The sequence below is a fragment of the Stegastes partitus genome, unplaced genomic scaffold (assembly GCF_000690725.1).
Source record: "Stegastes partitus isolate 25-593 unplaced genomic scaffold, Stegastes_partitus-1.0.2 Scaffold554, whole genome shotgun sequence".
In the NCBI taxonomy this organism is placed as follows: Eukaryota; Metazoa; Chordata; class Actinopteri; family Pomacentridae; genus Stegastes; species Stegastes partitus.
Window position 1 is genome coordinate 135,672 of NW_007578285.1, and position 24,613 is coordinate 160,284.

Here is a 24,613-nt window from a genome sequence, read left to right on the forward strand (position 1 = left end):
TTCTTTCCAGCCAAAAAGAACATCTCCACGATGTTGTTTTTCCAACCATATGCAGTACCTTTTTTTTGTTTCACCGTTCAGCTGCGAATTTAAATTGCGGATATCAACAAGCTAGCTATAATTCCGGTTTCAGATATCCACAGTTTAATCCTGACTAGTCTGACTAATTCAGGTTCAATATAGCTCTAATTTTCCTCAATTTAAGAAACCTACATTGCCCATTTGAGACATCTTAAATTGAGTTTGAACAAGTTAGAATGATCCAAGTGATGTTGTTGATATCTGTAATTTTTATTCTGATGAGCCAAACTGATAAATGTTAAGATAGCTGTTATAGGAGTGGTGGAACTGCATCCCTCATATCAAAAAGTTTTTAAAAACTGCCTTTTCTTTTATGTGTTTTTGACATAAAAACCTATGAAAACATGAAAGGCATCAGAAGCAGAGTGCAGAAAAATAAAGTATCCGATGAGTTAGAGCATGACATGGGGTTTAAAAAGCCGGAAAAGCAGATTTTATGGACAACCTACTGTTTTGTCAGACTTAAAAGTCATCGATAAGTTTTAGATATACAATTTTAGTCCAATTATTTTTGCAGTTTTTTGCACATGTAAAGTAAAAACCAAACACTAAAGCTAGTGGTTACACTCTTGTAAAGGACCAGTAATGCCCATTTTACTTTTATTCAAGATAAAAACTAAAAGATCTCACCATGAAACTGCCCCATTTGATTACTTACATTGAGAGAATTTTTTTTTACTAATACACACTTTCTAAATATCAATATTTAAGTATGCAAATGAGGAATGCCTTTAAAATTTGCATAAAATCAAGAGCAGAAATATGACCATTACATAAACCAAATTTCTTGTTTCATTTTGTTGACGTATTAGAAGCACAGAGGACAATTTGGATTTCTATTTTCATCACTCCACAAGTCAGAAAAATACTGTCAGCAGCAAGGAGAAGAAAAAAAAAACCAAATTCAACAAGGTTTTAAGAAAAAAAAGGTCCAAAAAGCAAAACAAGAAAGAAAAAAGAAAAAACCCCCGGGGGAAAAAAAAAACCTTCAGAATATAGACAGGAATAAAACCGGAAAGTTTGGTGCATAGAAGTGCGACTGAAGTGCAGATTTCTGGGTCAGAGAGTGAGAGAGGGGGAAAAAAACGGTCTTTATAGCTATGTATCCTGTACATTTCTATTTGAAATCACCATTTAAAAGTCCAGTTTTAACCAACAGATCTGACAAAGAAACACCATCGTTTCATAAGTTAGTTTTTTGTATTCCTAGTTTTCTGACATGTTACATTTAAATACGCAAACAAGGAACTACCTCATTAAATATGCACTAATTTACGCAAATGTCTAATATGCAGAATGTAAGTAAAATAAACACCTGAATGTGAATCTATAGCATATTACCAAAGCAAAATAAAACCTTACAGTTGACAAATGCATGAAAAAACTATATTTTTGCACGTCGTCTTGCCTTGATTAACTGTTTTCATCATCGTATTATAGACATGCAGAACAGAGCGACATGCATGGCTCTCTTTTCACTTTTACTTGTTTTCATTTCTATTTTTAGGCGTATTGATTTATTATAGCAAGATCATGACTGTCCTTTTGAAATATACAGTAACATAAGGATTTAGAACAAAGTAAAACAGAGCAAACTACCAAACGGTATCACTGATTGTACTGTTTGTGTCTTACTATCTTTGTTTTATTTATGGATAGTTGTGCACTTTTGCGTGGCTCCTCTTGTTATTATTACTAGTCGTCTGTCTGATGTATAAAGTTGATGTAGTTAGTGATTTAGTTGTGTTATTTTCCAAATAGCGGCTTAATTCTTTACATTTTTGCTGGTTTGTTTAGTCAGGATGTGTGGATTTTGTGCAGATTAGCAGCTGATGGAGCAGAAGTTGAAGTAAATCCAGTTAAAGACTTCACCACTGCAGGCTACTGTATCGTTTAAAGGCGCCGGCTTATGCAGCTTTAACACTAAACTAATCACACCACCAGTCCGAGACGTTTCCTGCAGCAAAGCACAGGATAATGTGATAAATGATTCACTTTCTAGAAAAAGAAGAAAAAAAAAAACCCTCTTCCACAAACAGACTGAATCTTCAGTGAGTCTTGGGCCAATAAATGCCACCACTGAACTGAGGAATATGGCTTTAAAAAGCATAAAGTAAAAAAGGTTCCCTTTCATGAGGCTCCTGAGTGTTTGGAGCCGAGCTGCCTCCTCTCTCCTCGCCCCGGGGCAGGCTATCATCTCCAGTGACACCGGAGGGAGGGCAGACCCCACCCCGCCTCTGCCGGGCCGATGGGGGGGATGTAAAGGGATGAGAGGCCGCGGTGGGGATGGAGGCTCTGCTGCCGGCCCGGTCTCTCAGGTCCAGCTGCCTCTTTGATCAGCGGCCGCCGACCTCCATGTCTCCAGAACAAGGAGCCGAGGCCGAGGGGCGGGCCGCTGTAACCCCTCCCTGCAGCCCCTTGTTCTCTGCAAATATGAAAAAAGGGTTAATTGTATTTAACAATATGCTCTCTAACCCCCCCCCCCCTCCAACATCACCGCCGCCCTCTCCTCCTTGATTAGAATTAGAATCACATCTGGCTCCATGTTCTGTCCCTCATTACTGCTGAATCTCATTACAAGCGGCTCCCGCGGGACGGACGCGCCGGGTTTTTAAGCACACTTTCCGCTTTCTTCCTGCCTTCTTGCTCATCTCATCTGCCTCGCCGCTTCTTCTCTTCTGCGTTTACATTAGCGGAAGTCCTCATCTGAGAGAATGACTGAGCACCACCACCCTCCTCCTCCTCATCTTCCTCCAGCTCCTCTTCTTCCCAGAGCTTGGAAATTGTTTTACAGTGCCAATTAAAGTAGGTATGTTGAGTTTTTTCCAGAGTATGTATTATTCAGAGTGTATTATTTGTTGCACTCAAAAAAAAAAAAGAACAAGAAGAAAAAAAAAATCCCCCCACTAAAATAGGACTAGCAGAGTAAGTTCCACTTACTTGCAATAAAAACTACACCAAAGGTTCGGAAATATAGTCAACATGAGGAAAATGAGGGAGCTTATTTATGGTGCCCTGAAGTCCTACTGAATAATAAAAACCTCCACATATAACCACGTTTTAAACTTTGTTTCTGTGCACCCTTGTGCAAACACTGTGTCTGACTGGGAATTAATTTTAGAGAGGGGGAAAAATAAAGAAATCTGTAAAGTTTGACTCCAAAATGTTTTACCTCAGTAAAATATTCATTTAAAACCGCGGCAGGGGGGAAGCAGCGCTCGCGAGTAAAAAGAAGAGTTCCGACGAATAATCAAAGACTTTTATTTGCACTTTTAAGATACCAATATAAAGTAATAAAAACTTAAACAAAATACATGAAATAAAAAATATTTTAGCAGTGATGTCTGACAAAATTGGACCCGGCGTCAGAGCGGGGAGCTCTGAAGGTCGCGGGGGGAGGAAGCCCTGAGGTTTCTCCGATCGATCAGACCTAGATCATCGGCGAGTCGCAGAGCGTGCAGGGCGCCTGCAGGATCTTCTTTATCCACTCTGGATCTGCGGGGACAGAAAACAACACTTGTATTCAGGATTTCTAAATAGGAAATGATTAAATATGCATAAATGTGATGGGAACTGTTTACATGATGGACTCAAGCTTGAAGAAGTGTCTGAGTCATGTTTCACTATAAGTCATGATAGCACTTATTCTACACATCATTGTTTAATAAATGATGTAATTAATGAGAGGACATTCACTGTGAGGCTGATGATGACGGATGATGATCATTAAACTGTAAAGCATGAGGATCAGTGATGCAACCTGAGAGAGAACCGAAAGTTCTACTTTTCTTTCTAACACTGAAACACCTAAACAGTCCCAAAACTTCAACCCTGCAGACACTCTTTGAAAGTCCAAAAGTCTGAACTTTTACTGACAGACGAAGTCAGAGTGAAATATTCCATGTCTGCAAATGTTTTCTCTCTTAATAATAACTGCCTTTGAAGGAGAACGTAGAAGAATGCAAACTTCTGTTCGATGTTTTTAGCCAGGCGGTGGGATGATGCTGATTTTGACAGATGCCAAACCTTCACAGAGCCGTCAGTCTTTAGCTCAGATCGGCTGGAACGACCAGGCGAAACCAGCCTCAGGCACTCAGGCAACACCGATAAAGACCTGAGATGCATGTAGCAGCCAGATGAAGCCAAATCCTCAAACACTGATAACAATACCATGTTTTTACCTCTTCCCAACTCTAACCACTGCAGGAACCACAGCTGCCACCATGCAGCTCCTCCATATCTCATTATAATATGAGTTTAGCAAACTATTGGTGTCAGTGTGGCACCCCATTTTGCCCCATTATGATAATGCGGTCAAGACAATGCGGAAAACATGTCAGATGTTGTTGTTTTCTACATTTAAGTTGAAGTGATTCATGCTAGTTTCCACATCCAACAATGAAACAGTGAAGAATTGGTCAAAATGACCACGGAAACTACCGACAAATCTGATCGATCGGGTTGGATCTGCAGCAAACATTCATCAATCATCTGTGACAGCCTGTCCTGTTACCGGCACTGAGACAAACCGGCTTTGTGCACTTCTGCAGACTTTTGAAGACCTTTTTAAAACTATGCAATTTAACGCCAAGGTAGGAAGCACGTTTAAGCATCATACTGTTCAGGATGTTGTAATTCAGCTGGTCTAAGAGGAAACTAGACTTCTGCACCTCCTCTTTGTGTTGTTTTCAGATTTTAGAAAATGTAGCTCCGTGCCAATCACAGATCTTTTTACCCAGATGAGGTTAGACAGAAAAAAAAAGTCTAAATTCTCTGATACTAGCTTCTTAAATTTGACTATTTCCTGGTTTCTTTCCTCCTCTATGACACTACACTGAGTATCTTTGGGTCATGGACAAAACAAGACATTTGAAGACGTCATCTTGGGCCTTAGGGAACTCTGATAGACATTTTCAAACACTTTATAAACCAAATAATCGACATTGGTAACGAGCACTAGCTGCAGCCCTCACAAAGAGCAACCTAGATCACATTGGGAGTAACTTTTGAATGTTTTGATGGTTAAAACCGACTTTCACTCAGTGTTCAAAGCCTGAGTGAAGCTACAAGTGAATCTTGATGTTTAGTTTGACCGTTTTTTTTTTGCATGTTTAAGGCGTGTGCATAAGTCTGTGCTTGCCTGGTGGGCGGGGCTAAAGACAGAGGAGGAGGAGCTACAAGAGGAGCCGTTCCTCCCAGGTTTCTGTTGACTTAATACCTGCTGTGGCCAAAGTGTAATAATATGATGGAAAACCAGGAGCGTTGCCTCCAGTCACTTACAATACTTTCAGCTTGTCTGGACATACATCCCTAATTTCAAATGGTAGTTCTTGAAATAAATGCCTGCTTGCATACGATGGATAGATTGATTAACCAATCAAAAAAATACTAGTTCATTTCAATTAAAGCTTCACCAGAAATAAGTATATTGTAAATCAAACAAGAGATACTATTTAGGACTTTTTAAAACTACCTTTAAGACCTTTTAGTACTTTTTGAGGCCTTTTTCAGGAAACTGAATTAATTACTTTGAGATTTTTCACGACCTGCAAACACACCAGACAACATGTTTCCATGCATTATATACATATTCAGACATTTGTCTTCGTTTCCATCCAGCAGCTCTCTCCAACACCTGCGTTTCTGTTTGCGCTCTTTGTCTGGCACGTACTAGTTAGAAACCCAGTTATACGCAGCACAGAAATCCGCTTCCTTCATCCAGCTCAGCAAAACAGGTTTTACAAATCCAGATGATCATTTAAGAAGTCAGAATACTCCCAAAAACAGATCACACGCCCATTTCAACCTTCTCAGATCACGAACACATGAAATTATGCACTTACTGACAAGAAAAAAGCAAATATGACAAAAAAACTGCTCTGTTAATTGCTGTGTTGCCTCTAGAGAGTTTGCTTTAGCGCCTGTAAATGCACATGCACGCCTCCCTACTGAGCTACGCTGGACCAAACTGAATGAAGTCATACACAGATCATTTAATCCTGCACCAGTACTCATAATTCCCCAGCTACAGTGAAAACTGGAAGTCTGCCGTTCATCCAGAATGTTGGTATAATGAGACAGAAGTGACACACATTTCAAGTCTCGGCAAAGACTGAGCTTTGTGACCAGAGACTCAACTCTGGACTTTCAGATAAATTAGAAAAAAAAGAAAAGAAAATAAACTCGGCTAATTTCAACGATCATTCTCGTTTATTAAGTTTTCAAGCGGCTCAGCATCCGACATGTCGAGCGCTGATCTGAGCGGCAGAGTGGGATGAAGGCTGACGTTGAAGGTGACAGGAGGAGATGGCTGATCGGGAGTGTGACTGTGAAATGGAGGTGGAGGGAGATGGGAAGTGGCGCTTACCCTCAGGCTCTGGCAGTCTGGCGATGCTATCCAGCAGGAGGCACCGTCTGAACGTCAGCGTCTGGCAGGCCTGGTATGACAACACACACCTGGAGGAGACCGGGAGAAATACATTAGAGAGCTGGCTGGCAGGGACACACACACACCCATAGACACACAATAGAAAAGTGGAGCAGAAACAGCATCGAGCTGCAGCTGACGGGCAGATTTCCCTCTCAGTGCCCACCAGAGGCTCCACGCTAAAGCAGGAGAGACAAGGCAGGAGAGACAAGGCAGGAGAAAGATGATATTTATGAGAGGATGAGAGTGGTGCATGAGTAAATATCAGAAGGTGGGAGGCTTGATTACTGCTCCGTGAAGATAAATAAACCGTCAAAGAAGGCATTAAGATTCAACTCATGTCCTGATTGTCGGGTTCTGACCTGGGCTTCCTGCAAGGCTAAAGCTAATAAAAGCATCTTTAGACGTTTGAGCTTTTCAAAGTTGTTCAGGAATGACGAGCGTACCTGAGCCACATGTGTCCGTTTTCACAGGTGGCCTGTTTGTGGTCTGTGAAGGGCAGCACAGTCTGACACAAGCTGCAGCGCTCCGAGAACGTCTGCTTGTTCATCTTCTTCTTGATGTGGCCAATCAGGACCTGACGATGCACAGACAGAACAAGAGGGTGTAAGTGAAGGCAAACGCAACACCAAATTCATTTCCAACTCATCTCGTGGCAGCAGAGGAGACAGCACTAGTTAGCCCTTTTCCACTGATACAGTTTGGAGATGGTGCCGGATCTTGAACCAGTTTTTCGTGTGTCGACAGCCAAAGAAGCTACTTTTGAGCAACAAAACTGGTTCCAGAGTGGCGCCAACACTTTACTGGTGTACAACCACAAACTATTTGCATCAAAAACGGGGGCAACCAGCTAAAACTTCCTCCTCTTTGACAGTAAACTGAACATATTTGGACTGTGGACAAAACAAGACATTTGAGGACATACTTTAGGGTTTTAGGAAACTCTGATAGACATTTTTCACCATTTCAAAATTTAAACAATCCACAGATTTATTGACAATGAAAATAATCACTAGTTGAAACCATAAAAAAGAGCAACAAAGATCTCCCCTTTTTCTCCAACACAGTTTGGAGACGGTGCAGAATGTTGAACCACTATTTCATGTGTCGACAGCCAAAGAAGCTGCTTTCGAGCAGCAAAACTGGTTCCAGAGTGGCGCCAACACTTTGCTGGTGTACAACCACAAACTATTTGGGGCAACCAATTAAAACGTCCTCCTCTATGACAGTAAACTAAATATATTTGGGTTGTAGACAAAACAAGACATTTGCGTCAAAAATGGGGGCAACCAACTACAACTTGGTGACCGCTAGTTTAAAAAGAGCTTCAGTATGGATGAGAAATCAAAGCAGCAGTGTGTGCAAAGCCGATGGTGTCAATGTTCGTCTTGTTTTTCCTGTTGGTCAGTAAATTAATAGTACCAGCTGGTAATTAGAAACAACTTCAGACATGAAGTGGTGTTCACAAATGCTGACTGCCATTTGCAACCTTCTTGATAAATGCAGATCGACAATATAAAACATCGAAGAACAAGGAAAAGTGCCCCGTGGATCATCTCAATATCACTTCTGGATTTGCTAACAGAGCAAAACACCAAGTCAACTTTGTACCAAACAGATCAGGACAGTGAAGTGAGGAATTATCAGGTGAGTGTTACCTCTGATGCTCTGTCGCCGGTGTCTCTGGAGAGATAGTCCACCAGGCCACAGGTGGGGATGCTGATGTTCTGCGCCAGCCAGGTGTTGAGGTACACGACCCCCAACACCTTCTTGATGTTCTCTCTCATCAGGTGGGTCTCCACAGCGTTGATCCAGGCCTGCACCTCCGCCCTCTGCTCCTCCTGGTTCTCCTCTTTAACACCACCCTCGCCCTCCTCCTTCACAGCATCTTCGTCGCCTTCTCTGTCCTCCTCTTCCTCGTCTCTTACGAACACTTTGCTCTCCTCGTGCGTAGGTTTCCAGCTGTATTCCACGTGAGGCATCTGTAGCGACTGGTGAAGTATACGCACCAGGAAGAGCTTGAACCGCCACAAGTAGGGCGAATCCGCCTCCTGGATCTTCTGATCGAGCTCCTCCTGCAGCGACGCAGGGATGCATTTGGTTCTCAGAATCTGCCACCTCACCAGGTCCAGCAGGTCGGCCATCTTATACAAGTTCTGCGAGGGGGACTTGAGCAGTAGCGCTGCTGCAGCTTCTGGCGTTTTCAGGGTCACAAAGTGAACCTGGTAAGTCCTGTTAATTGGATGAAAGTTACCAACCATACCTTGCGTGCTGACGGTTGCGATGTACGCTCCGTTGTGGCTCACTGCGATCCCGTGAATCCTCCTGCCGGCGAGGTTCTCAGGTCGCAACATGTCCTCCTGTTTGAAAATCAAAGTGTTCTCAGTGAATGTCGGCGTCAGCTTCTTTATCCACCCGTCTATGGAGCACGTGTACACTGCAACGCCGTGCTGACTGACCGCCAGCGAGACCACAGGAAGCGAGTGCAGCCCAGCCACATGGGAGTTGTGCACATTCAGTCCGGCTGGTGAGATCATGAGCAAACACCAGAAGACGTAGCAGCCGCGTGAAGCCACGATGAGGCTGCAGCTGGATTTGTGGATCGGGTGGATCATCGGGACGCATTTGATGTTTTCCACGGCGATCTCGTCGCACTCCTTCCAGAGGATGACGGGGTGTCGGAGGGTGAAGTAGCCCTTCACTCCCGACAGACTGACCGGCATGATCTTGACGGGTCCCACCTCGCTGCCGATGATCAGGCCGCTCATCCGTCGATCTGCGTTCTCGTACTCCCACCACGCCAAGTCGCTGGGTCTGCTCACCCCTGATTCTATAATGTCATAAAACAAAACATCTGCCCCATTTGTGAAGGGCAGCACGAACTTCCACAAAACAAGGTCGCCGTTTTCCATCAACACAGCGAGGAGAACCATCTCCACGTCCAAACACGTGTTGTCCTGCTGAACCTGTTTGATTGTGTAAATGCTCGACCACTCCATCCTTATCGGCGTCTGCATACGGAAACGCCGCTGCAGCTCGTCCAAGTCCAGGAGGTTTGCCTGCGGCGGCTTGTTGTCTTTTCTGGCGTAGGCTCGCTCTTTTAGCCTCTCGCTGTACTTTTTGGTGAGATCGACTAACGCGTTCCACTCAAGACGCTTGTGGCTGTTATAAATTGTAAGTCTCTGGTCGAGTGTGAGGCAGGCGAGCAGACAGCGTCCACTAGAGTCACAACCTAACGGAGACCAACTGGCATACTTTATTCCTTTGTGCACGCCTACTGACGGGTTGATCACTCTGTCGGCCATAAACACTTGCCTGACTGCGGGATCCGGATGTAACGAGAACTTTTCCACAGCTTGAGCGAGCTCTGCTGATGGTCCCACCTTAAAAGTTAACAAATGAATAAGGTTAGCAGTTAGATTTAGGAAGAGTTACGAAGCCATTTCAGTTACATGTGCAAAAATATTCATAACAACAATAGATTCTTAGAAAAACGAAAAAAATATTTCACATTTATGAACCCGAAAACACTCATTCATCTAATACTAGCTGTAGTTATAGCTGGGAATGTGGTACAGTTCTTTCTTTTTTGGCAGAATAAATAACTTCTACACAACAACTATCAGCTGAGCATTACACTGGTCACAATTGTCAATTCAGACCTGAGTAAATGCAAAACATATTACATACAGTCAAAGTGATATTTATGACAGTGATTCAGGGCTCGGAGTATTATTTCCTTGATAAATCGTTGTGGGCCAGCACATTTAATCCAATATTAATCTCAATCATTATTTTGGCTCCCAGCAGCTAAATGAACACAACCAATGGTGACACCAACATGCAAAATGCATGCTCTGCTGCATATCAAATCAGGTGCTTCTTCGACTAACAGCCAGATACCAAGAAGCAGTCGAGATGGCACTTGTGTCTGGGTAGCAAAGAAACGTTGAAAAAACAGCACAAACTGCGGAATGACGGCATCAAGGCCAAAAAGAATAATCGCTAATGTCACTGAATCGTCATCATTGTCCAGCGACGACTCAGAGACCCAGAAAGCAACGCAAAATAATGCATACATCACCGTATTGCACAAAATAAAAGTGAAAGCAGCTCTGTTGATTTCACTTTGGGTGACAAGTTTTGGTACAATTTTATTTCTATTTTGCTTCTGGGAGATAAACTTCAGAAAAGATGCAAAGACATGCACATTAGCATTAAAGCAGCACAACATAGAAGTGAGAGTTGTGCTCTGTTCCTAAAAATAAATGAATAACGATGACAAACAACTGTGCTGTCAGTATTAACATTAACAATTGTACATTCTTAGTTCCCACAGAAAGCCCAAGATGATAGACTCTTAAAGGTTATTTCATTTAACCAACAAATCTAGAAGACGAAGTATGAAGTTTTCAATTAAATACAGCAAAGAGTAACATTAAATCATCACTATCAGGAAGCTTTAGCCAGCAGTGTGACATTTTCTGTATTAAAGTATTAATCAGCTACTCGTTGCAGCTCTGCAGCGATTAAAGCCAATTAAATACTGTAGGTCAGTGCACGATAAGCAGGAAAAGTGCCTCACTGCCAAATAAACTGAATGAACTGGACTCAACTTCTAAGTCATTTCTCTTGAAGTGGGATCATTTTGGTAAATGGCTGATAAGATCTTGCAGTTTCACCACAGGTAACAGAGACCGTATGTGGCCTCTAAAATCCAAGTCATGCTTCGGATGCCATCATCTCCTGCTCCCAGCTCAGTAGACCTTCTATTTAAAAGCAGTTAATCATATCTACAAATGACAGCTGGAAAGCAACTTCGCCTGTCTGCTACTGCGCCTAGTGGATTATAAAATTCAGCTGCATCCAATAGTGCATCTGCCAAGTGGATTTTTTGGAGAGGAGACGAACCTATAAACACATATTTACAGAGTGGAGCAGCTGCGCGGAGACAAATTTACCACAGCAAAAATGTTTCTCTTTTTATCAGCATTTGTATTCTATCACTTTAATTATCTTACTTTCGGTTTAGCAAATAAAGAAAATAGAGAAACATCCACCACTGCCAAGCTAATAGCACACAAGTGAATATTAGCTTGGCTTTGTTTCTAAGGCATGTGTACAAGTAGCTCTAAGCTAGAATATGCAAAGTATTCCACAAGCACTTTTTGTTATATTTGTTGACAGTCTGTTTAAATCCAGACAGCAATCAATAAATGAAGTCGCCTGATAATAAAAAGAAAAAAAATCAGTTATTTGTGTCAGTTGTCGGCCTGTAAAAACCCCGACCAATGAATGAGTTGTTGTTCTACTAGTCTGGCTACCTGTGAACTCCGTGTTCCACAGGATTAGATGGAATCAATGCAGATCGCACAAGAATGGCACACAAAAAGCCTCCACATGGTTCAGTTTCACGTAAACACAAAGTCAGAGGCGCCTCCATGAAAGGCCCGAGTCTTATCGGCATCTGAGATCTGAAGTTTATTCACTGAAGCTCCAATTTCCAACTTTCAGTGAATGCCACCGTGGCACCCAGTGAAAGAGAAAGTATGTGTAGTCATCGTTTTATCAACACAGCAGCTAGAGTTCAGTTTGTTGCTTCCAGCTGTTCAAGAGTCTTTCCTCTGAGTTTATTAAATACCTGCAGCGTCAAACAGCAACAGAATCCATACGAGCGTCTCCAAAGAGAGAGAAGTGTCCTCTTTTAGGTGCACAGCTTTATTTACTGCTTGTAATTATAAATGATCCCCAACATGGAGACAGGACCGGTCAGATTCTAACGATAAATGACACTTTAATGTACTTTTCTCTACCTCAGACAGGTGAGCTGCTGTACAGTCTGCTACAGTTAAATCATTTCTTGCACAGCTGAGTCCTGAACTCAGCTACATTTAATATTATTTTACTGAAAAAGTTTGATCCACTTATTAAAAAGTCAAAAGATTTCACAGCAGGATATTTGCACCAGCGACATTATGGAGTGTATGGATGTGTTTCATCATCTCTAATCACAACCAACAGGTAGTTGACTAACAATTTAAAAAACACATTTTATTGTACTAAAGGTTAGCTTATCATATTATTTTAGTATATCATAGGTTATCTTCACACATGAACAGAATTTTCAGTATTGAAATCATTTAAAAAAAGCTCTGGATGTGTTTCTTTATTCATGGCTACTTCTAAAAATGTCCCAAGTTTATGATGCATATAAGTGAACTTTTTACCTCAGATAAATCGCAGCATCTCCTCTTGTGGGCCGTTTTGAGCAGCAGGCACCAAAAAGTCTAAATGTTAACTCTACCGCTATTAGCTTATGCACTTTGGACAATTAGCAACATTAACTGCAAAATAAGAAACCAATGTACATTAGCATAGCATTTCCTATCTAAGATAGCAAACATATCCTGTGTATACCTCTACACGACAACAGCACAATAAATAATTCAGCAGCGTCTTTTAGTTGTGATGTGCCACCCCAAAATTTTCAGCGTTGCCATCTTGCAACCCCTGTAAAAAAATTCTGGAGGCGCCGCTGCACAAAACAAGAAAAGAGAGGCAGCAGTAGAAAAGGTTACGGCCAAAACAGTCTGGATGAAGCAAAAGGAGGTCAAACCAGTGTCAAATTTGGTATAACTTTCCCCGCTGGCAGCAACTAGGGGAGTTAAAGTGCCTGAGTAGTGATAGTATGGTTTTGAACAGGTAATAAATCTGCCTTACTCCTGCTGTTTCTATTATTTTATAATCAAATACTACCAAACACTTAGAGATGGCATTTTGCAATCACCTGCATATGAGTGGAAATACCTTGTATTAGCATTATGCTGAAAATACAATCACGTTGTGCTAAAGATCTGCGACTAATGACTTGATTTGACAGATGAACACTGTGCTTGCTCAGACCAAAGCACATGTAGCGCACTACTGCAGTAAAGTAAAGAAAAGGCTCACAGGCACATAAGCAGTAAAAGTTAAGGAGGTTGCCAACAAAATGCAGCTGATATTTGAACTAAACAAACTTTTTATCATTAAAGACGACAAAAATATGAAACTTAACAAGGGTAATCCCCAGGACTGTCACTCAATTTGTAAGATTGTCATTGTTTTTTATCCATAACAGCAGCATAAACTAATAGCAGACTGGTATTTTTATTTATGCTGGGAAGTAAATTAGCCAATGAATGCCCCACTGATAACAAGATCCTAACAGTGCACCAAATGAGACAATATTATATCATGTCCAGAATAGCAAAGTTGTCATTTCATTTAAAGACAGGAGCAGACTGATGCCACTAATCTTACCACCTGTGACTAAAATAAGGCTTTATTTCTGTTCTGAAATGGTTAAACTAAACAGGTTTTCAACTCAACAATCTCAACAAAGCCCATCTCAGCATTAAACATTGTGACAGCTCAGTAAAACCATAAAGATCTCAGGCCAGGTAGAAGAAATTTAAGGGATGGCTTTTACTGGCACTATAAAAAAATACTTTATTGAAGATTATTGGTGCTAAAATGAGTCATAATGTTAATATGACACTAAAAATAAAATCATCACATGGTGTAACTATATTGCAGCGATCAATTTGTCATGTAAATCAACTGTCAAGCAAAAATGCTTCAATCTTCACTGGTTCCAGCAGCTTCTTGGATGAGATAAAATGCTGTTTTCTATGTTTTACGGTGCTTAATTTCTATTTCTTTATGTTCGTACTGCTGAAAACATGCAATTTGAAATCACCTTTGACTCTGTGATGTTCACTTTTTTATTAGTTTACATTCTATAGACTGACTGCTTTGTCAATTAATCCAATCAACAATGCGCACACCAAACACAAAGCTCTGTTTCATTCATCTCATGTCTTTTTTATGAATTAGCTCCCTTTATAACTTGGGCTGACATCTCTCAGTATTTTGTGAAGGATAGAAACTGGGTGCAACTGACAAACATTTAATGAGAGTTACGTGTTCACGGGGAACTATGTTTAGTGTGAAATTTGAAAACTGATGGGACTTCCCTCAAAGTGTTTCGGTGTACAGACGAGTGACAAATTAAAGGAAAAACCAACACAAAGCTAAAAACTAAAAATAATTATACTTGGTCGGGCCTAGGAACATTTCTGTATCACTTCATATTAACGGATAGACACAAGCAGCGGTACTTTGACTCCTGTGAAGTGATGTAGAGGTGTTTTTTTTTCACATTTCAGCACCAATATTGATCCCAAAACAATCCCAGAGACGTTTATTATATAGCACGCCTTTCTCACTCACTTTGCTCTACAACTTGAAATCTATTAGGCTACAAAATGAAATGTCCATAATAATAATAATAAAACTTTACTGCGATAAAAATGGACACTAACCACTGACATCAACAAATCAAAAACATCAAAAATTCATGTAATCAGAGTGTTTTTTCCCCCTAAAGAGCTGAAGTTTGTTCCCTCCAGCTCTTTAGGACTGTTTCCTGTGCTTTTATTAGATACCTGCAGCGTCAGACAGCAGCAGTATCCAACTCACAAGTGGAACAAGAGAACCAGCAGCTTCATTACACTCTGTAGATATAGAACAATTCAGAGCAACTTTTGTATTGCTTTGCAGTGAACCTTCCCTCTAAAGGGACAAGTGGACCCAAACTATGCCAGTGAAACCCCCTCAAGAGCATAAGAGCCACCAGAACTGTTCACTGTAGGGGGAAAGAGTTCAGGTCTTTCATTTAATTTGGAGTTTGGCTAACAGGTTTAGCTGTCTGCAGAGGAAGTTGTCCCTAAAACAACATTTTGCAGCATGTGACTTCGTTGCACCCAGGGACAAGTGGAGCTGTCAGTCTCAGGGTTTTCCTGCTTAACTGCTTCTGAATTTCTATCGAACAGCCAAACTGGATAAGCTAAAGTTCCAGAACTAAACGGGTTCAGATTTCTATTTTATTAAGTTTACACTAAACATGGTTGCTTACCCTCAGTTTGTGGGCTTCTGTCGGGACGGGGATGGAGGTCCTGTGCAGCGTCAGGTCCTGCTTGTTGCTGTGTACATCGCACACCAGCTCCATCACCGACAGGGAGCTGGAGGTGCACACGGCCAGGCGGTGGTCCTGCGACCAGGAGAGGGGCTGCAGGCCGCTCACCGGCGCCATGAGGGGGACCACGGGGTCCCGCTTAACCGGCACAACCTCCGAGCCGAAGAGTAGCCCGTCCTCGGTTTCTGGCTCAGTCTTTATGGTTACATTTGTGGGCACCGAGCGCGAAGAATCGCACGGACTGGCAGCCGCCATGTTTCCAGTGCGCGGGACGTGACGTCAGGGCAGTGGGAGGCGGGACTTCCTGTTCTGGTTTCAGTCCTCCACTGTGAGACATCAGCAAGTCAGTGACAGTATTTACATTTTTCTTATGCTCGTTTCTCGACTTCATGCAGAACATTTAAAATTAAGTACTCTCCACCAGAAAATAATATTTGTGTTATTTAATTTAATTTAATTAAATTTAATGTCATTTTATTTATGGTCAGTAATTAAAATATAAACAATAAAAACTTATTGTTTTAAAATTTATTACCATCTTTTAATTCTAAACACACAATTTACTTTTTTTAATAACAGCAAATATGTGTAAAAATTATTGTTGTTATATATTATTATTTTTTGCTTATTTGACTGTAGTAAAGAGAAGAGCAATTTGGTGAAATCTTGTAATAGAATAAATTATAATTTGTTTAAAAAATTCACAAGTTAGTTTTTTTTTATGGCTAACATGTCAATGAATACTTCTTTTTTGTGATTTGATTAGTTATTATCTATAATTCAACAAAACAGGAAATGTGTAAAATAACAGCAAATTGTTAACAAAATTGTTCAAAATATTTATCGTTAAAAAGTATTTTTACTAAGATGATTGGATTTAAAAAAAAGAGTTGTTACTACAATATATAATAACATATAGCAAAAATATTTTTAAGTAATGGCTAAATGTTCTCCAGAAATCACCTAATTATCTTTCATACTTTGTCACACTGTATTTTATTATAAGTAAAAAGTCATCTTGGCAGTGTAATAAGTACATTTTCTTTTCAATTGGAAGATTTTTATTTAACTGCTGGTAAAGTGACATACCAGAGGTGGATTCCTGCTGCAAAGTAAACACCAGTTATTCGATGGAAGCCACGACACGTTAGTTTGACACTAGATCAATGCGTTTCATTAAACCTAAACACAGAGCGTTCAGTGATCAAGATAGACTTCATCTCTGCAAAGAGTCCCTCAGTGAAGCCATTAAGCTGCAGATGCACAAAATCATCTCTTACTTGTCCGATATTAATAATTTCATCGAGGGATTACAGTTTCCAGTATCATCTGCAAGGTCACCAAAGGCTAAAGACAGCAGTAGAAAGTAACTAAGTACATTTACTCAAGTATTGCACTCAAGTGTAGAATTATGAGAATCTTGTACTTGACTATTTCCATTACATACTACTTTGTACTTTCTACTTCACTACTTTTATCTTTAGTGTCATTATCTGTAAATTAGTTCTCCAAATTTTTTTTTTTTTAGTTTTAACAAATTGTGACTTTTGCCTCTAAACTCCTCACAAGGTTGAAATATAAGAAATGTTCAAATGATCGTGTATCTCACCACAAACTGGAAACAGTTATCTGAATCAGAACTTTTTCTTCTTTCCTCATACTAATCATCAGGAAACTGATATAAAATAGTTCAAACAAGTAGCGCAGTAGCAGTAACATGCTGCTGACACTCTGATGCTTCACCATTAATACTCTAATGACGCCTTTTTTAATTATATATCAATCAGAGGAATCAAACCACAACATTTACTTTAATCCTTTAACTACATTTTGCTTCTGCCACTGATGTACTGTTTGTCCAAGTTTGATGAATTGAGGACCAAAATACAGACACAAACGACCGATAAAGGAGCAAAAAGCAAACTATTCAAAAAGCTGATACTAAAAACAAACCATAGTCTAGATTAAAAAATAAAATAAAATAAAGGTAATAAAAGCATGGCATCAACTTGAGCGAGAAATGAAGAAACATAAAAGGGCTTAAAAACTACAAGTATAAACTGTTTTAAATTGCTGTTGTGGTACTTCTATTAGAGTAAAGTGTCTGAAAACTTATACAAATGTCACAAAATATGATAAAAATTATGTTTTATCTCATTGTTCGGTGATTTTTTCTTCTCTTCTAACACATTACCTTTAAATCTTCCTAAATTTAAACAATCCGTGAAGAGAAAAAAGGGTTAAGCTGCACAAAAACATCCTAATCTTTGATTTCACAAAGCAGACTTCATCTTAAATGTGACCCCTGCAGTTCAATTTAATTCAATTTTATTTGTATAGTGCAGTTTACAACATGTTATCACACAGCACTTAATAAAGTAAGGTATAGACCTTACAAATATAACAGAGAACCTGGCAATATTTCACATATGCAGATAGCTAGCATGCATCAGATTTACCTTCCCTACTTGCACCAGCATGAACGTGCATGAGTTCAAACGTGCACAGGACATGCTGGAATAATGTTGGATGATCAGTCTCTAAACATTTTCTTTGTTTCCCATCTACAAAGCTGTGGACTTCGTTTCCAGCGCACACAGACAGGACAAAAAGATGCCAAACCATCCATCCATCCATCCATCCATCTTCTCCCGCTTATATTTCATATTATCATTGTGCACACCTGACTGTACATTATTCTAAAGAAGACACAGCTGCCAACATGACCAAAAATATAAATTATAAAGATCCATCCATGTCATTTTCATCTGTGTCTCCTCAATCAAACCTGTCTAAATGTCTTTACCAATGTTTACCTCAACACTAAACAGGCTGAGCTTGTTTATCAAACAACAAACAAGGAATAAATAATCTGACAGCATGTAAAACTATCAACCACATATAAACGGTGATTGTTGCGTTTTTGGACTTTTAACCTTGTCAGAAAATCAGCAGTGAATAAAATATAACCTTTAATTGCGGATGTTTATCGCTAAATCTACAACACATTTGTAACTGTACATGGCAACCCTGCTGACATGTTTGTTTCTTTATAAAAAGGCTTTAAATTTCTAATCCGAGTCTAATTTCATTTATCTGTTTTATGTAGACTGGTGGTTTGACTCGCAGCCTTGGACAGCGTGTCAGGACTTGCACATCCATATTTTAATTAGATTAGATTAGATGAATGTTTAATGATCTCCGTGGGGAAATTTTGTCATCTGTGTGACACATTCATTCAAAAAGGGAAGGAGTGAGTTGAAACGGCACTGGCACTCCACGACGACACATTCACCGCTCTGAGAAGCAAAAAAAAATGTAAAAAACAGAAAAGAATGAGTCCAATCGCTGACAGGCTCGACATTAGTCATTTCATCCATCTGAGCGCGGTCACTCGTCGCCAGGAGACATCATTAATTGTCATTAATTAATAAAAATATGAAATCTGTCCCGTCGGCAGCTGATGGCTGGGATGTGTAGCAGCATGCTTTGTGCGACGAGTCGCCGGACGCTCCTGGACCGGTCACAGGTCAAACTGCTGCAGTCGGATGCAGCGCCGCAGAGTCCCAGGCAGACAGTGATTTGTTACAGGCCTCACATGAAAGCTCCTCTCGCAGTAGCTGCCTGACTCCCAGCAAGACGACAGCGGGATTTCAACAGGCAGAGTTATTTGTCACAAAACAAATTGTTACAAATCTGCGAGACAAATATAGAATAGCGCGCCCACCATGTTTTAATCTCCCATTTTTCTGTCTTTTGTTTCGATAATCGAAATGAATAAATGAACGGGGACCATGGTATGTTTCATTCTTAATGAAGCGTGTAGTGGATGAATATTTTACACACCTGCTGTGTGTCTTTGGTGGGTTTTGACTAGGGACCCAATCCCAGACCGGGATTGTATGAATGTTGGATTAAACATTCATCAAATGCTGTCACAAAAACTTTATCCTCTCCTGTCAACCACACATAAAGATGGAAACAGTCCCCCGCGCAGGCCAAAGAAGCCCAGCCATGATTTGATCCTCAGCCTTTTCTTCACTCATTGTGGAATTATTTAGGCTGCGCTGGAGTCATGTCTGAAGGCATATAGGTTATGTAGTGTGGGTTTATGGATATGGATGGGGTCAGCTCAGGTCAATCCCCTGCATCTCTAATATCCACCTGCTGTCTTGTTATTGCCTGCAGGTTCCTCCTCAGCCTTTCAACCCTCAGCAGACCTCATCCTCTGCTGCTCGCTGGCTCCGAGTGTCAGTGGAGCCGCTTACATGTATCTTGTGAGGAAGCCCGCAGGGACGTTTTGATGCATGGTTCATCATACATGTTTTAATCATTCAGTCTTTCAGACACCTCCCAGGAGGGGGCTGCTGCAGCACATTACCGAGTACACACAATTAGTGATATAATCATGATGATGATAATGAAATGTATTTAGAGCATATCAGCGTGGTTCATTCTGTTCGGGGAGACATTAGCAGGACTGCAGCCCAGGAAAAGCTTCGCGCTCGGGGCTCCTGGCGCTCTCCCTCTGGAGGCTGGCAGCGCCCGGCAGGTTGCCACGTCAGAGATTAGCAGTCGAGTCGCAGCTCCTTCTGTGCCGTCAACTGAGAAAGCCTCACCTGACAGGTGTTGCTCTCTAGCAGTGCTCCTCTGCCGCCACCCCCCATGCTGTCCTTGGGGTGGGAAGGGGACGAGGAAGTCTCCCTTCCCCCTTTATGCATTCTGACAGCCTCTCACAGGTGATGCTCCGAGATGTATTGGGCTTCATACTCCGGGAATGCAACAGCAAATCCCCCCTCTCTCTCCAAAGAAAAAAAACACTGATATCACATCAGTGGGAAACACAGCGGTGGCCTTTTATTTAGCTCCCCTCAGGGATGTTCAGTCTCCTGTAAAAGGTCAAGGTGATGGGATGTCAGGATCAGAGGGAGGGCTTCAGTGCACGAATAATGGGACACGCTGTGAACAGTTTTAACAGACCGGAGCCCAGAAAAAACACCGGTCAGAAATGACACCAGAATGAAAACACAATTAGGTTTCTGGCTAAGCTCTGTTTGATACTGATATGCTGGGGAAGCATGTGATAGTACAAATCAACCCCTGTCTCCTGCAGGCCACACAGAGATGCTACTAAGGAGAAAGAAAATCTAAGTAACTGCTGCAAATTTAATCAGCCACTTCACATACTGTGCTCTGGTTACGAAACCCACAGTATCACACGTAAACTAAACATATAGCATAGTGTGGTTGGGAAATTGAACACTGAAAACCACCTTAAATAAATGAATGAGCTGTTCCTAATTGGTCACAGTCACTTTAGTGAATAATCCCAACAGCTGCTTTTAGAAAGACAGGCGGCTGTTGAATTTTTTAAATGCAGGTTTTTAGTGCTACAATCACAATACACTCAGTTTTAATGCACCAGCATGTAGGTAGAAGATAAAGGGAAATAAAAACCGAAAGTATTTCTATGATAAGTGAGAAAATGAAGTCAGAGGCCCATGGCGCTGCAGGCCCACAGTTTACCTGAGCTGCTTCAAGCTAACACTTCAGCTAACAGTTTTACTCACCTGTGCTCTGGTCACATGACTTTGTGAGCTTGCTGGTGTATAAATTAAATGAACCCTTACCTATTTAAACCATCAACGCCCCGGCAACTTGTTTGGCTGACTGCAGGAAAACAGTCCAAAAAAGAAAAACCAAACAAACTCCGACTTAGCTTAGCTAGCTCACACCCCTTGATGCTAGCGCTGCGGCTAATGTAGCATTTCATTATTCTGAGTCTTCAAACGCAACTTCAAGAAAATAGACGGATTTTTTTCGCATTATGAGGAAATACTGGAGTAAAAAGTCTTCAAAAATAAGGATTTATCATCCGTTTGGACACCAGAAACAAGCTTCACTCCAACATGGTGAGTAGCTAGCTGCTAGCTTAACGGCTGCTCGTGCTAACATGTAAAGCGATGCTCTGTTGTGGTTTGAGGTTGTGTCGGTGTTTGTTTTTCTGCTAAATAATTCCCCGTTGAGCGTTTTCATGAAGGATATTTTGCCATGTAACGGCAACACATATTAAATGGCGGCTGAAGGCAGTTTAGAGGCTTTGGTTTTCATGTTTTGGAGGCTAAATGCTAGTTGTCACTGTCATTACTCACCTTGAATACAGCGTGTTGTTGGTAGTAAAAGTCCAAAAGTCTGCAGTGAAAAACACTAATTGTGATGTGTGTGTGTATATATATATATATATATGTGCTGATATTAGCCATTAATTATTGTGAAGTGGTTGCTAAGCTGTGTTTGCTGTTTGGCAGATTATGGTGCTTTCTTGCTGCTCATCTCCATAACAGTGATTAATATGAATACCAGACTTTGTGTGTTGCTGTTGTTGAGCTTAACTGGTGTTGCTGGTTGTGTTTGTGGGTCATTCCTGTTTGTAGATCTGACTAATTGTAGATAATCGTTTAATGAGAACACAGACACAGTTTGCATAGTTGATTGCCTGCAATGTGGTCTCAATTAATGAACCCTACAACTCCCATATCAAACAAACTACTGAGTTTAAACATGTCTATTAAACATAAAGTCCGTCTCTGGTCTTTTATCAAACCTCTAAAAATTCATCTCCATGTTTTAAAATTGCATATTTAGAATTTTTCTACGTAAACAATCCCTTGCTGCCTTAGATGGTATCATGAAAAGGTGTGTTTGCCTGTTATCAGAACACTTTTTTTTGTATTTAACATGGGTCCTAGCAAGTCGATTAATAAACAATAATTTTGAGTGTTATTTTTAAAGCTGTAAAATGCCCATGACATGGGAAGTGGCCTGAAATGAACTTGTTGCAACTCGAGCACACCAGCTCACCTCCAGCTCTGTAAAACTAAACTAGTCTGTGCTGTGCACTGGCTAGTTGGACTATTGGAATAATTCAGCCATGCATGTTTGAACTGGAACCTGGTTCTGTTCTTATGTTTTTTGACATTTTAAGATTTTTGTACAAGGTCAGAATTGAAATGGACAGTTTTAACAAAAAGGCAATAGAATACTTTAAACACTACATGTAAAATAGTCGAATATGTGCCTTGGTTTCTGTCTCTTTTTAAAAAAAAATCTATTTATATTCTAACTGTTGTTTTGGTTTTTTATATTGATATTTTTTATTATGTACACAAGACAGTGTGCAAACAAGACAATTTCACTGCAGTGTTAAACTGCTGCTTTTTATGCTCTGCATATGACACATATCTATCTATCTATCTATCTATCTATCTATCTATCTATCTATCTATCTATCTATCTATCTATCTATAGCATGAAATGAGAGTGACAGAAGTAAAAAAAAAAATTACGATGAAGAAATCCAGACTTAATAGAACCTGAAGATTAAGTTAGTCTTCCTGAAACTCATATCAATCTACTGTGTGTGTGGAAATTTCACAAATTATGGTTGAATTACTCCGTTTACTTGCATTAACTTGCCCTGTTGCAGTTTGATAGCAAAAGCAATTCTTTCCATCTTAATGACATCATAAATAATGTAAATCCAATCATCTACTGCAGGTATTTCTGGCTTTAGCCGCTTTCTAGTAATGGCACTGAAATTCTGTCATAGATAACTAATATTACAACTAGGCTTACTTTTTACAAGATCTTATAAACCTCCTGCCAGAATGAAATGAATGAGAAGTGATTCTATAGAAGAATAATGATACAGGACCAGTTCCTTTAGTTTGCTTGATATTAAACTGGGGTGACCTGAATTAGTCTTTTTGGGACTGTCACTGTTGCTCTGTAGTTTCATGGTGGAAATACTCAGCCATGTTATTGACTGCTTTTTTCATTCGAGATTTGTCTTCTGGCATATATTTTAAAAAAAAAACACATACCACATGTTAACAAAGCAACAAAATCGAGGGAGTCTTTACCTGGGAAGTATATTCAGGATAAAGTTTGGGCCTTCTTTGTTGGGCAACTTGTGCTGCTAGACACTTAAAACTAAACGACAGCTAAATGTAGTACTTGGTGGCTATTTATTATTGCCACTTTTACAAGCTTTCCAGCACTAATTTAATATCCTACACATTTCCCAGTAGAGCTTTAATGCTTTTTCTCATATTAATGTCCATAATAAATAAATATTTGGCGACTGAGATGTTGACTTTGTTTCATGAGCATTACCTTCATCATTTTTTCAAAATAAACCAAACGGTAGAACACCTGTGGTAAGTTTGCATGTCAATGCTTGTCAGCAGGACTTTACTGTATAAACTTTCTAAAACTGCTGAATCAAGATACAACATCCTGTCACTCCCTGTTAGTGGGTCTGTTCACCTGAAGCCTAATCTGTAGGTTATTAAAGGAAACATGATAACTGAATGGCTGGAACTCAGGAGAAAATCCAGCCTATTTATTCCCGGCGATAATGGCTGAATTATTCATCCTGTGTGATGATTAATTAAAAAAGGCCCCAGGTCCTGTGGCACGTACAGGCTGCCGAGGCACACACTGACATTCCCATGTGATGTGCTGGATGTCTCGGCCTCCTCCTGCTTCCCCACTGCACGTCTTCAGGGAAGGTGCCCTCACACGTGTTACATGCCTGTGCACCCAACATTTTAACCTAACTCACAAATACATGAGGTGAAAGACTGGTGGCTGCTAATCACGTGTAAAGGCTCGCCGAGGGTCAAGTCGCAGTTTTATGGCTCGCTGTGGCTCCGTCGGTTGGGGAATAAGACCGGGCAGGTGTTCTGGATGTAGAACGCTAATTTAGGGAGCGAACAACGAATTACAGAAGCACAGCGATGGTGGATGTGAACAGTTTGGGAAATGCATTTTGCCCCATCACCCCGTTTCAAACTCGATAAGGGAGGTCGGCAGTTAATTTTATAGCAGTATGGTTGATGTATTGATTACATGTTTATTATGAGTGCTGTTTTTACACAGTACGTAGACTTTTTAATCCTCTTTTTGTTGTAAATACCAGTGATTTTGTAGCTTTTTTTTGCAAACATCTGCAATTTCGGTACCAGCACTATTTGCATGTTTATTGCACGTCCTTTTGTACATTGGTTTCCTTTTTTTTGTTT

The 24,613-nt window shown here is 40.6% G+C and overlaps 1 protein-coding gene across 1 annotated transcript; it reads right to left on the reverse strand.

The window, feature by feature from the left end:
- Nucleotides 1–3,343: 3,343 nt before the first annotated feature.
- gtf3c4 (general transcription factor IIIC, polypeptide 4) lies at nt 3,344–15,794 on the reverse strand. The gene is made up of 5 exons (XM_008288343.1): nt 15,468–15,794; nt 8,167–9,891; nt 6,955–7,085; nt 6,449–6,537; nt 3,344–3,576 (listed from the first exon to the last, which is right to left on the reverse strand). The coding sequence occupies exons 1-5, from the start codon at nt 15,780–15,782 to the stop codon at nt 3,512–3,514; spliced, it is 2,325 nt and encodes a 774-aa protein (XP_008286565.1). The 5' UTR covers nt 15,783–15,794; the 3' UTR covers nt 3,344–3,511.
- Between the last annotated feature and the right edge of the window lie 8,819 nt (nt 15,795–24,613).

Bases quoted from the DNA above. Each gene is read 5' to 3' on its own strand.
- gtf3c4 (XM_008288343.1), bottom strand. From the start codon at position 15,782: ATGGCGGCTGCCAGTCCGTGCGATTCTTCGCGCTCGGTGCCCACAAAT. The intron at 9,892-15,467 runs GTAAGCAACCAT...TTAACTTTTAAG, and splicing joins CAGAAGCCCACAAACTGAGG to GTGGGACCATCAGCAGAGCT. The intron at 7,086-8,166 runs GTAACACTCACC...GTGCATCGTCAG, and splicing joins CCGGCGACAGAGCATCAGAG to GTCCTGATTGGCCACATCAA.